Source organism: Tenrec ecaudatus, chromosome 10 (assembly GCF_050624435.1).
Source record: "Tenrec ecaudatus isolate mTenEca1 chromosome 10, mTenEca1.hap1, whole genome shotgun sequence".
In the NCBI taxonomy this organism is placed as follows: Eukaryota; Metazoa; Chordata; class Mammalia; order Afrosoricida; family Tenrecidae; genus Tenrec; species Tenrec ecaudatus.
Window position 1 is genome coordinate 105,466,711 of NC_134539.1, and position 13,465 is coordinate 105,480,175.

Consider the following 13,465-nt stretch of genomic DNA (forward strand, 5'->3'; position numbering starts at 1 on the left):
TCTACCCTACTTCCTTTTCTACCCTTGAGAATCTGGATACCAGCAGGAGAGGAAGCCCAACAGAACTGAGTACAATCAGCTGAACTATGAGTGGGGGCTAGCTGAACTGCCAGGCACGTGTATCGTTATGGAAACCACAGGACAGAGTTTTTGAAATGGAAAATGAGCAGGACATTTTTTATTTAGACACACTATGCCTATTGATCCCCTTTTGATTGGTGAGGAAAAAATGAAGTCATATGCGGGGGCAAGAACTTGCTGGTAGGTGCTGTCAAGGCAGTTCTGACTCATAGCAACCTTATGCACAACAGAACGCAGCACCGCCTGGCCCTGTGCCGTCCTTACAACTGTTCCTATGTTTGAGTTCACTCTTGCAGCCACTGGGTCAATCCATCCTGTGGAAGGTTCCCCCCCCCCCCCCGCCTTTTTTTTTTTTTAAACTCTCTGATACGTTACCAAGCATGATGTTCTTCTCCAGAGACTGGTCTCTTCGGACACCAGTAAACTTGAGTAAACTTTACAATGCAGGAAACTTATTATTGCCATCATTATCAAAACAGACTCTCGGGGTTCACAAGCGCTATGAAGATGGCTCACTACCCCCGTAATCATAGCAAGAATCACTTCTATAGTTGGAGGTTTCACTGCTCTCCAGCAAGCATGACGCCCAATAGCCAGTCAGCTATGCTTGCACACTTTCAGTGACAGGGAGCTCACTCCCTCGAAAGTAGCCTCGTCTCTCTAGTCAGCTCAAAGAGCAGGCGCTTCTTCTGCCTGTTTAGTTGAAATCTGTCTGGCTGTCACCTCTGGATATAAGCACATCTGAGCCCAACTATCCTCAGAGGTTTGAGTCCTCAGATGATGGTCCACATCAGGGGGAGTGAGGAGGGAGGGCAACAAAATGAGTTGCTGATACCAAGGGCTCAAGCAGACAGCAAATGTTTTGAGAATGATGATGGCAACAAATGTACAAATGTGCTCGACACAATGGATGGATGGATGGATGGATTGTGATAAGCGTTGTTTGAGCCCCTAATAAAATGATTTTTAAAATGATGGTCCACGTCTTTTTCTGTTTTCTTCAAGTGTAACTTGCTTTGATATCTTCAGGTACTTTGTACAGAATAATGATCAGATTCTTCCTTCTCTGGGGAGCCACACTCTCCAGCTGGGTGATAGATCTTTGTAAATATACCTACTCCTCCCTTAATGACTCGCTCCCGTGGGCCGCCATTTGCATTTATAATAATGGCTGTAAAAAGAATCTACTGGAGTGAGGGGAAAAAAAAAAGAGGACCTGATGCAAGGGGCTTAAGTGGAGAGCAAATGCTTTGAGAATGATTGGGGCAGGGAATGTATGGATGTGCTTTATACAATTGATGTATGTATATGTATGAACTGTGATAAGAGTTGTATGAGCCCCTAATAAATTGTTAAAAAAAAATCTACTATCCGATTATTTTGTGCATTAATCCGAGGTCCTTCCTAGTCAGCAGATCCATCCGTGTCTGTCAGGCTCATGGCTGGTTAGAGTCAGTTTTCTAGATCTCTCGCTGGTCTCATCCCCACACAGGGGCTACGATTGCTTGGTAAAGTGGAGGGGCAGGGAAAAGAGGAAGGCTCTGACAAAATGGATTGACACGGTGGCTGCAACAGTGGGCTCCCGCCCAGGAAGACTGGGAGCATGGGGCCAGCCCAGCCCGTGTTTCCATCTTACGTACATAGGACTGCCATAGGGTGGAATCAGCTTGATGGCACCTAACAACAAACACTTCCAAGAAGGGCCTGTGAGTGGCGGAGGGCCAAGGAGAAGAGAGTGCAGGGGAAGTTGCTCCTGGTCTACTCAAGTGCCCTGAGGGTTCGATTCTGCTGCAGGAAGGGCTACTGGGGAGTAATTAGGGACCTGGAGGAAGCCAGGTGCCCTTTCCTCCTCGGAGGCCCAGTCTGCTGAGCTCCTTCCTGAGCAGCTGTTAGTCTCCTTGGATGCTCTCAACCTTGGATGCTCTCGAGCCCGCCAAGACCAGTAGCACGTTCCTTTTTTCCATGGGGTCCTCCCCAGCCTGTAGAGCCTAGGGCTGTGAAGGGGGCATCTCTGGGGGACGTAGGCACGGACAGTAATCCTTTTCATATTGGCTCGTGGCCCCACCAGTTGCCACTAAATGCCTCTAGCCCAGCTGCTGGATCCCAGGTCCACTCAAGTACCAGGCCTGGCAACAGGGCTCGGGGGTGGGATGGGGTGGTGGGGTGGTGGAAAGGGGGTCAGTAGTTCCAGTGGTCTAGGCTCTAAGGCACCTCTCCATCCGCCACATTGCCTAATGGCCATTTTGCATAGTGACCTGGTCTTTGGAACTGAACTGTGTTGAGAAGTGAGGAGCGGATGTAATGGTGCCCAAAGCAAACACAGCCAACACTGCTGATCCAACCCCACGGGGCGAAGTGCAGGGCGTGTACTAGGCCTCACCTCCTGCAACCGGCACCGTGACTCTCACGAGGAAGCTCACCCTGGTACACCTCTCCAGCAAGTCGGATCATGTTTGCTCATCACAAGCTTCTAATTGGTGAACCCCTTTAACTCTTTCTCACCTCAACCATGTCAGTCTGTGCTTCCAGTGACTGGTGGATTCCAACTCATGGCGACGCCATCTGTGTCAGAGTCAAACTGTGCTCCATTGGGCTTTCAACGTTGGATTTTAGGGAAGTGAGGTAGTTAGTTTATTGTGCCCACCTGGCCGATAAACACGTGTGGGGTTAATTGAAGGGTGGAGGGATAAATGGCTCAGTGAGCCTCGCTTGTCTAGTTCTCCGGTCTCTTGCTTTGTGATGGTCGGACCAGGGTGCAGCTGCCTTAGCCAATTCCCTCCTTCAACTGACAAGGCTCACTTCCTGCAAGACATCCCTGAGGACATGGACCTGCCCTGATGCAGCCCCGGGTGCTGGAGCAGCCGTAGGGAGACCCCTGCCAGCACTGAGATGCTTACATGATCACTGATAAGCTTTCCTCCTGCAGTCGGCATCATAGTGTGTGTTTTGTGAGAAGGAGGAGGACTTTGTGGATTGGTGTTGGACATAAGGGTTATTGTTGGACTTGTGGGCTTGGGCAGCACTGGGATGGGATGTTTTCTTGATGTGACTTACCCTTTATATAAAACTCTCTCTTATACATATGAATTTCTGTGGATTTGGTTCTCTAATGTCCCCAGACTAACACAGAAGTAAATTATCAGGCCTTTCTTCCAAGGCCCCTCAGAGAACTTTAACCTCCAGCCTTGCAGTTAGCTGCTGAGCACGTTATTTTTAGCTTCTTGTCTAATTTAAGAATTGCTTCTTTTTTTCCTTAAGAATTGCTTTTTCAGCCACCTCCTTGGCATGAAGAGCACAGAGAACACAGTCAGATGCCTGCCTATTTCTCAGTGACGCTAATCTTCAGGGCCTAGGTCCCACCCCAGTTTTTCACTGACAATAAGCAGGTGCCCATTCTCTGTGAGCGGGCCCTTCTGTAGAGTGCATCAGCACCCGCGATCTTTACAGTCCCTGTCTTGTGTTAGTCATCACAAGACAGAAGTCACACAGGGCTGCCCTATTCTGACCAAAGGTCCCTGCAGAGCACTGAGCTGCTGACCCAAGAAAGTCATTTAGTGGGAAGCTAAAGTCTGCTTGCTCTCTCAAAGGCACACCAGCCTTAGGGGATATTAGCTGCTAAAAACAGCAACAGCAAAATAAACTCAAGTCTGTACATAGGCTCTCCCCTAATTGTATTAGCAGAAGTTAGAGCAAAATGCAAATAGAGGCCACCTACCTATCTAGATTATTTAAAGTTATAAACCACACCTACTGTCTTAGTCTGAGTACACTAGAGAAAAGAGAATCAGTGATCTATATGAAAATGTTTGGATCCACAATCAATGCTTATGGAAGCAGCAGTCGAGATCAAATGATGCACTGCATTGGGTAAATCTGCTGTACATGGTCCTTTAAGTGTTGGGGAAAAGGATGTAATTTTGAGGACTAAGGTGTGCCTGACCCAAGCCATGGTAGTCTCAACTGCCTCATATGCATATGAAAATTAGACATTAAATAAAGAAGATCAAAGGGAAATGGGTGCATTTGAATGGTGCTGCTGATGAAGAATATTGCATGGGCTTCCAAAAGAACAAACAAATCTGCCTTGGAAGAAGTACAGCCAGAATGCTCCTTAGAAGCAAGAACGGAGAGGCTTCCTCTCACGTACATTGGGCAGGTGGTCAGGGAAGAACAGTTCTTTGAGAAGGACATCGTGTTTGGTGGGGTAGAGGGGCAGTGAAAGAAAGGAAGGCCCTAGACAAGATAGATTGACACAGCGGCTGCAACAGTGGCCTCAAGCCCAAGAACAAGTATAAGGATGGTGCATGATCGTGCAATATTTCCTTCTATTGTTCGTCGGGTACCTGTGAGTCAGAACCAACTCAGCAGCAACCTAACATCAACAACACATGCAGAAAGAAAGAGCATGTGAGAGACTGATTAGTTTAATCCCTTAAGCTTTAAGGGATTAATCTAGGGTGATCGTGAGGGCTGTCCACAATCCATAGGATAGACAGCAGGCTGTCTTCTGCAGGGCGTCATCTCAGGATCAGATGACTGAAAGAGTGCAGAGTGAGCGGACACAAAGAGAGAAAGAGTGAGCGAGTTAGGTACAACAATTGATTTTAGCCAAAAGGCAGAGAAGCAACGAGAGTGAATGAGTTAGAAACTCAAACCAAAGCCATTGCCATCAGGTCTATTCCAACTCACAGCTACCCCATAGGACAGAGAACCACCCCTGTGGGTTTCCAAGACTTTAAATCTTTATGGGCGTTGAAAGCCTCATCTTTCTCCCTTGGAACAGCTGGGGGTTTCAAATTGCTGACTGCAGTTAGCAACCCACTATGTCACTAGAGCTCCCTGGATAAGTTAGATTTTCGCCAAAATACCTAATTATAGCCTGAAGACAGCACACACCTAGTGGCAGTTCCCTTTTCCAGGGATCACGTTAGTTCACATTTTGGAAGTGATTACATTACGCCACTCTGTGGAACAGCAACTAGTCTTGGATTTGAGCAAATTACCGGGAGTCACAACCTAGCCACATTGACATATAAAATGATCCATCACACCAATTGCCTGTTAACCTTAATATATTTTTCTCATCTATCCTGACAAGTATATATTCTTAATGACCTGGAAAACTAGATTCAAATTCAAATTTAGCTCACTGGACTCCTTGGATTTGTGCACTTGATTGAGGTAGAGTGGGGTGTTCAGGGCCGGGTCCTACTTTTGGTTCCTTGTCCACCTGCCTTCTTTTTCCAGCTCTGTCCTACACCTTTAGTGATCTGTGAACTCAGCAGCTCAGGTGTCTGCAAGGTGGGCTACCTTCCCAAACCACAGCTATTGCTTAGCCACCTCTAGGGGTGCCTGGACTTAAAGTCCCACTTCTGCCAAAAAACTGTTTCTCATATGTAGCCTCACTTAAAACTTTTCTTAGCCACTATACAGATGGAAGGCCTAGGTTCAAAGAGGTTAAGTGAGTCATCCAAAATTACCTGGTACAAGTTGAGAAGCTGGATTTGCTCTGGGCTCAAGGACTTCACCAGCTGGTCTTCTCTCTAGTCCAGGGGTTCTCACCCTGTGGGTTGCAACCCCTTTGAGGATTGAATAATTCTTTCATAGGGGTCATCTTGGAAAACACATATTTCAAATGGTCTTAGAAACCAAAACACCGCTCCTCTATCCATCTCCAGGTGGGTCTGCCCACATGCAGATATGCCCACATATGAGTACCTGGTGTTGTGACATCATCACACCAACCCCATCACGTACACACTGTACAAATACAGATGGACGTGACAGGGTTGGAGCCATAATGTACTTATGTGGGCCAGTCATACATGTGTAGGGAGCAGCTACTGTGTAGAAAGCAACGACTGTGTTGAAAGCAGCAGTATTGGAAGTAAAATGACACTTCATGAATTATAATTGCTAGGTAAATGTAAAGTCATGTACTATAAAATCATCAACTACTGCAAATATATGTATATATCTGTACCATGGGAACTTAATCTGGATGCTGATTGGTCTTTTTATATTTAGCTGTGGTTGATGTGAATACTGCCCCCTTGTGATAGTAACAGGTATGTAAAAAAAACACAGAATGGAAACTTTAACAAACTGTATTGACTGAACTATGCCATGTATCATCTTTTGTATTATTGAAGCAATTGTTATATATTATTTTCATTAGAAAGTCATCCCATGACAATGGATTGTGTAGAGTAGAACGTTAAGAAAATCAAATATAGTGAGGAATTTTTTACAGCAGGAATTGAAAAACCGCGATGTGTTATTTGTTGTGAAGTTCTATCAGCTGAAACTATGAAGCCAAATAAACTAAAACACCATTTTGATAGCTAGCATCTGAGTTTTGTCTGCAAGGATACCAACTATTTTAGAAGCAAAGCTGATGGACTCAAGAAAGCCAGACTTGACACTGGTGGCAAGTACCACAAACAAAACGTAGCAGCCGTTGAAGCTTCATATTTGATGGCATTCAGAATCGCCAGAGCTGTGAAACCTCACACCATTGCTTAGGATTTACTGTTGCCAGTGGCCAAAGACATAGTTCGAGTTATGATCGGAGACGAATTTGTTACGAAATTGAGTGCAATTTCCTTATCTAACGACACTGTCCACAGAAGAATAGATGACATGTCTGCTGATATTCTTGATCAGGTAATCCAGGAAAGTAAATCTGCTCCACTTCCAAATTTAGCATCCAGCTTGATGAATCCACAGAGGTTGCAAACTGTTCACAGTTATTGGTTTATGTGAGGTATATTAATGATGGCGACTTTAAAGATGAGTGTCTTTTTTGCAAACCTCTTGAAATGACAACTACAGCACGTGATGTATTTGACACCGTTGGTTCATTTTTTTATTACTTTTGACTCTGTCATTTATTAAAGAAGTTAATGCATTACAATTTAAGATCAGAAATGTTTAGGACACAGTTCTTCCAGTCAGGAATACCTATTCTTAGCCTAGGGCATGTCTCTCTCTGGTCCTCAGCTTCTCAGCCATGCACCCTGCTTGGTCTCTGCCCTGCTTGGGAAATATTACATATCTCTTATAGTGCAGCTGATAAATGCCTAAAGGGCATGCCACTCCACCATAAATGTCAGCCCCAAGGCAGTTGGCTCCAGCTTTGTAGGTCCACAAATTTAGTTCCCCAGATTGATAGTCTGATGGCACTCTCCTCCATAAGCAAAGCTCCTGCCCAGAGGCATTCAACTTTAATTGTACTGCTCTGTCTTGTGCCCTGGTCCTTTGTTCTGCTGCTGCTTCTGCTCCTTTGCTGCTCCTCTGATTGTTACAGTTTTGTCTCCTGGATAGAGCATATCCCATGCATGGGAATCTCACAGGGTCTAGAGCAGTGGTTCTCAACCTTCCTAATGCCACGACCCTTTCATACAGTTCCTCATGTGGTGGTGACCCCCAACCATAAAATGATTTTTGTTGCTACTTCATAACTGTCATTTTGCTACTGTTATGAATCGGTGACCCTTGTGAAAGGTTGTTTGACCCCCAAAGGGGTCATGACCCACAGGTTGAGAACCACTGCTCTAGAGGATACACTCCACTCTTAGCTTTAAAAAAAGGCATATACTTCACATATCACACAATTTAACAATTTTATCAAATTAAGAAGAATTGTGTAGTCATCACCACAATAAATTTCAGAACATTTTCTGCCCATACTTATTGTTGTTAGCTCCTCATTTTCCCCTACCCTTCATGCCATGCCCCTAGACCATTATCAATCCAGTTACTGTCTCTATAGATCTACTTATCCTAGATCTCATATACAGAGAATCATCCGAAACGTGAACAGAAAGCACACAACAAAAGATCACCAACAATGACAGGACAAAACATAGAAAAACCTCAATTAAAAACAGGCAATATTAAAAACTGAAAAACCATCTAAAATGGGTCAAAAGAGAACAAATAACAAGGTATTACATTTTATCCTAAGTACATCCTTTTTTTTTTTTTACATTTTATTAGGGGCTCATACAACTCTTATCCCACTCCATACATATACATACATCAATTGTATAAAGCACATCTGTACATTCCCTGCCCTCATCATTTTCAAAGCATTTGCTCTCCACTTAAGCCCTTTGCATCAGGCCCTCTTTTTTTCTCCCCTCCGCTCCCCCCTCCGTTGGTTCATTTCTGAAAGAGCCCAAGATCTCTTGGGAAAAGGTTTGTGGTGTTTGCACAGATGCTATGCTACAATGCCGATCTGGGTTTCAACGTTTGGTACTGAATGGGTCACCAAGTCATCGGAACTCACTCTATGATTCATCGGCAAATATCAGCAATGAAGACGCTGCCACAGAGTTACATGAAGAAATGAAAAGCATCATAAGTTCTGTCAGTTTTGCACTTTAAACAGTCAACTGTTTTCACAACTGTGCAACGAGCTGGTTGTGCTGAATAATGCTCGGCTATTTCACATTGAAGTGAGATGGTTGTGGAGAGGAAAAGTTTTAAAACATGTTTTTGAGTTTCATGATGAACTCAAAACGGTTTTTTTAATCCGAAAGCAACACCGCAGTTTGAAGCACTTTTTAGCAACAAAAGTGAGCTGCAGATAATAGCTTACTTGGCTGACATCTTTGCCATCTTGAATGAGTTAAATTGATCACTGCAAGGACCAAATGCAACATGCCTCGATTTGTCTTAAGATCCGATCATTCCAAATGAAACTTCAGCTTTGGCAAAAAATTAAAAATTGGATGAAAATAAAATTTACATGTTGCCTACCTTATCTGCTTTCTTTCCTTTTAAAAAAATCATTTTATTGGGGGCTTGTATAACTCTTATCACACTCCATACATACATCCATTGTGTCAAGCACATTTGTACATTTGTTGTCATCATCATTCTTAAAACATTTTTTTCTATTTGAGCCCTCGGTATCAGCTCATTTATTCTTCTACCTCCCCCTTATTTGCTTTATTCGAGGAACATGACATTGAACCAGAAAAAAGGATTATGATGAAAATTTCTGTGAAAGAACACTTGTACATGCTTGCAGATGAAATTTCATCGTACTTTCAAAATCTACCTGGCACTTGCCAGAAGCCCATTCACAGTCAAAGTTGAAGGTGTTCCTGAGACAGCACAAGAGGAGTTCATTGAACTCATTAACAGTGATGCAGCAAGAACTGATTTCTCTACAGTGCCAGTTACAAAATTCTGGATCAAGTGTTTGCAGTCATATCATGTTCTGTCGAGACCGTGTTGCTCCTTCTTCCATTTCCAACAACATATTTTTGTGAAACTGGGTTTTCCAGTGTGTTGGTTATCAAGTCTAAATACAGAAGTCGACTTGTTGCTGAAGACGATCTTTGTTGTGCTCTTGCAAAGACTCCCCCAAGAGAATGTCTGATCTGGTGAGAAAGAAGCTATCTCAACCTTTGCACTGAGGTTGGCTTTTTACACGTACTGCCGCAAAATGTAACAATGTAGTTTCCTGCTGTTATATCAAGACAGTTACCCATGCTACACCATGCTTGAAGACAAAATTTCATTTATTTGTAATTAGAAATATTCCACGATATATAATTACATAGTGTTTGTGATTCATCACTATGCTTTAATTTTGTTCAATTGGTCACAATGAAAATACATCCTGCATATCAGATACTTACAGGATGATTCGTAACAGTAACAAAATGACAGTTATGAAGTAGCACCGAAAATAATTTTATGGTTGGGGTTGGGGGTCACCACAACAAGAGGAACTGCATTAAAGGGTGGAGGCATTAGGAAGGGTGAGAACCATTGCTCTAATCCTGTATTTTTTCACTCTGTGCTGGGGCAGGGAGAGGCTTGGTCTTTGCAGGCAGGGCGCTCCTCCTCTTCTCCCTTCAATCCCATCCGTCCTCCCCTCTCCACCGGTGCCCGGCTCCAGCAGCCTGCTCTCCACCTTCCCAGGCTCCCTTCCCACAAGCCCCGCCCCTTCCCTCGGGGCAACGTCACGTGCCGGCCCACCCCCCGCGCCTGCGCACTGCTTATTTCCCGCTGTCAGGATGAGGAGGCGGAGGTCGGCGCTCCGGTCCGTCTCTGCCCGCGGCTGTGGCGGCGCCGGCGGCTCCAGCCTTAGCGGTTCCTCCCTGGGCGGCGGCGGCGACGGCTCGGTCGACGCCCCCTCCGCCAGCTGAGCCCGCGGGAGCCCCAGACGCCACTTCCCCGCCCATCCCCGCTCCCCAAGGCCGGCTGCCTGGCCATGGCGCAGCCGGGCCCGGCTCCTCAGCCTGACGGTGAGGCGCCCACCATGGCAGGCGCGGCGGGCGCGGCCTGCCCGGCGCCGGCGTCGCGGGGGAGCCTCCGGGCGGGCGGCGGGATGGGCGCGCGCAGGCCCCGAGGGTGACCCCGCCGGGCGGAGGCGGGAGCGCGCAGGCTCGGGCGCGTGCTGGAGCTGCGCGCGAGGGCGGCGCGGGGCCCGGGCGGCCGGCCGGCCGGCAGTGGGGAGGGGGCGGTCGGCGCGGGCAAGGGCGGGGCGCGGGGGACGGACGTGGGGAGGCTCCGGGCCCCTGGCAGAAGCCGGCCCGCGTGCCGCGGGAGCTGCCATGGGTAGCGGTGGGACTGACACGTGGGTTCCGCCCGTGGGGAGGAGGATGGAAATGAGGAACATGTGCTGTGTTTGTTAAAAGGGGCCGGGGAGGGGGGAACCTTTGCTCAGGTCGTGGTGTGCGCCCCCTGCCCAACCCGTGCTACCGCGCGCTTTGCACGCTTTCGTGCCCTGAAACTACAGTTGGGCTGCTAACCACAAGGTCGACTTGCTCTCTACTCCGGTCAACAGTTAGGGGCCATTCTGCTCTGCCCTGTTAGGTCACTATGAGTCTGAATTGACTCGACGGCAGTAAGCCTGGCTTGGTTTTCAAAGAGGTAGTGTGGTTAATGGTAAGTGCGTGGGGGGTGGGGTAGGGGGGGAGGAGGCGTGTAAAAGACCTGGATCGTTCATTTACAAGCCAGAGGGTCGCTGTTGAGTCAGAATTGACTTGATCAAAGTGAGTTTGGTTTTAGTTTGTGCAAATTTGAATCCTTCTGAACCTGTTCCCTCGACCATGAAAAGAGAGTAAAGCATGCCTTTATAGCAGCGGTTCTCAGCCTGTGGGTCGCAACCCTTTTGGGGGGGGTCTCACGACCCTTTCACAGGGGTCGCCTGATTCATCACAGTAGCAAAATGACAGTTATGAAGTAGCAACGAAAATAATTTCATGGTTGGGGGTCACCACCACATGGGGAACTGTGTGAAAGGGTCGTGGCATGAGGAAGGTGGAGAACACCGCTCTGTAGATGTCGTCGTGATAGTATTGTTGGGAATGATGAAGAGGATGAGGTTTGCAGATGCTCAAGTCCAGAAGATGTGTCCTTTAGATCAGCTTTAGCCTTGGAAGGCAAAAGACCCCCACCCTAAATAACCCCCAACTTGGCCATTAGTCTTTCAGGACCTTCTGGGAACTGTCCTAAGGTCTGCTTCAGAGTGACCCCTTCACACCAGCCTTTTTCACCACTTTTGTTTGGGAAGATGATGAGTAGTCTTTGCAAGGTCTTACTGAATCTAGTTGAACAGAGCTTTCAGGTGGATTTCCATAGCCAGCATGTGTGCAGAGCATCTTTTAAGTGTGGGTAGAATCTGTTGGAATGTAGTGCTTGGCACATATTAGGTGCTGTCCAGTCAGCTCCGTCTCATAGCCATCCCCTGTCCATACACCAGAAGGAAACATTGCCTAGTCGGGGGCCATGCTCACACTCAGTTGAGCCCATTGTTTCAGCCACGGTGTCAAGCCGTCTTGCTGGAGGGTCTTGTCTTGGCACGTGGTCCCACAGTCTCACAACCATCTCGATTCCAACTCCTAGCCACTGTATAAGGCAGAGTAGAACTGCCCCTGTCGGTTTCCAGCAGCTAGTGGTTTTAAACTGCAGATCTTGTGATATTGGCATAACTAACTATGCCACCACCACCAGGGTCTCCTCTGGCACACAGTAGGAACTTTAAAACGGTTGCCTTTTGACTATGGGTTGTCTCTCATATAACCTTTCTTGGAAACCTTACTCTTTGTACTGGCCTGTGGAGAACTTGAAACAGTGTTATCAGATTGTAAGGCTCTGGCTGCTGTGTTTCGCTATGCCTGTTAACCTGTAGTTTGGGTGTTGTTGCCTAAAGGGAGATGTCTAATACAGACATCGTTCTGACTTGCCAGCCGTGACCTTTGATTTGGTGTGGTTCTGTGCCACTAGGAGAGGAGGGAAGTATTCCTGGTGAGCTATCAAGACAGTGGACTCTAGTAGAAGACTCTCATTCTTAACCTTTTGCATTTTGTGTCAGAGAAGAAAACTTTGGCTTTCCCACAAACCCTTCTTTGTTAACTGCAGACAGAAGCCGAATACAGAGAGAGCTTAGTGGCTTTTGGTTCAATTCTGGGTAGTAGGCAGGCTTAGTTGGCTGCTGCCTTCTCTTGAGTTGCATGCAAACAAATGTCTAGGGCAGCTCAGGTGACATGATAGTCTGCATGATAGTCTCAAGATTCCTGCCTTTTTCAGGCGTGAAATGGTCTTCCTTGTAAATAGGCAGAAGTGACTAGGCATTTGAAAAAAGGGGAGGAAAAATTTAGCTCTGGGGAATCATGTATTCTGGCTGCTTTCTGGATGCATGTTTATTCCTCATTTTGAAGTCCTGTGACTCCAGGATAGAGATTTTGTTTGCATAAATTGAAATTTTTATTTTTCAGTTATAGTAAGTGGCCAGCCACCATTACTGTTTAAAAAAGGAAAGAGAATTGTATCTTTTTGAATGCTTGTGTTGGTGAATCCTAAGACATTTGATCTTGGGCATTTAATTTTTTTCCATAGGTGAATTCATGTTGATCACTTCTCAGCACGCTAGCTTTAAGCTCACTTGAATTCTCTGGTCTTGCTGATTAAAAAAAAATTTTTTTTAAACTATTGCAGAATTTCGGGACATCAGATTGATAATAAAAGTCTTTTGATTTGATTTAATCCTGCATTTATCCCATTTCAGAAACAGTTGACTTTTATGTTGACATTGTTATCCTTTTTGACATAATAAGCTTTCATTCCCCCAATGAAGTAATAGATAAAAGAAAGTCATTTTGTGTGTATATTGACAAGATGAAATGATTCCTTTTCTTTTTGTTAATTCCATTTTAACTTCTTTTTTTATAATTTCATGAAAATTACTTTGATGTTGTATCTTAGTTTGTTTTATGTAAAGGTAATTTTTACTAAGCCAAACAGATTGCAGACTAGTTATCTGTTTTTCCTTGAGAATTTAAAGACTACATGTGTAATGTAAAATTACTCAAACTTTAATATTATAATCTAAACTCATCTGTCTTTGGAACATTTGCAC

The 13,465-nt window shown here is 45.7% G+C and overlaps 1 protein-coding gene across 1 annotated transcript in view; it reads left to right on the top strand.

Moving 5' to 3' along the window:
- The first annotated feature begins 10,104 nt into the window (after positions 1-10,104).
- RABEP1 (rabaptin, RAB GTPase binding effector protein 1) overlaps positions 10,105-13,465 on the top strand; it is a 104,256-nt gene continuing 100,895 nt past the window's right edge. The window contains exon 1 of the mRNA XM_075561136.1: positions 10,105-10,349. Within this exon, the coding sequence (XP_075417251.1) occupies positions 10,316-10,349 (34 nt within the window). The 5' untranslated portion in view covers positions 10,105-10,315. The remainder of the gene's footprint in view (positions 10,350-13,465) is intronic.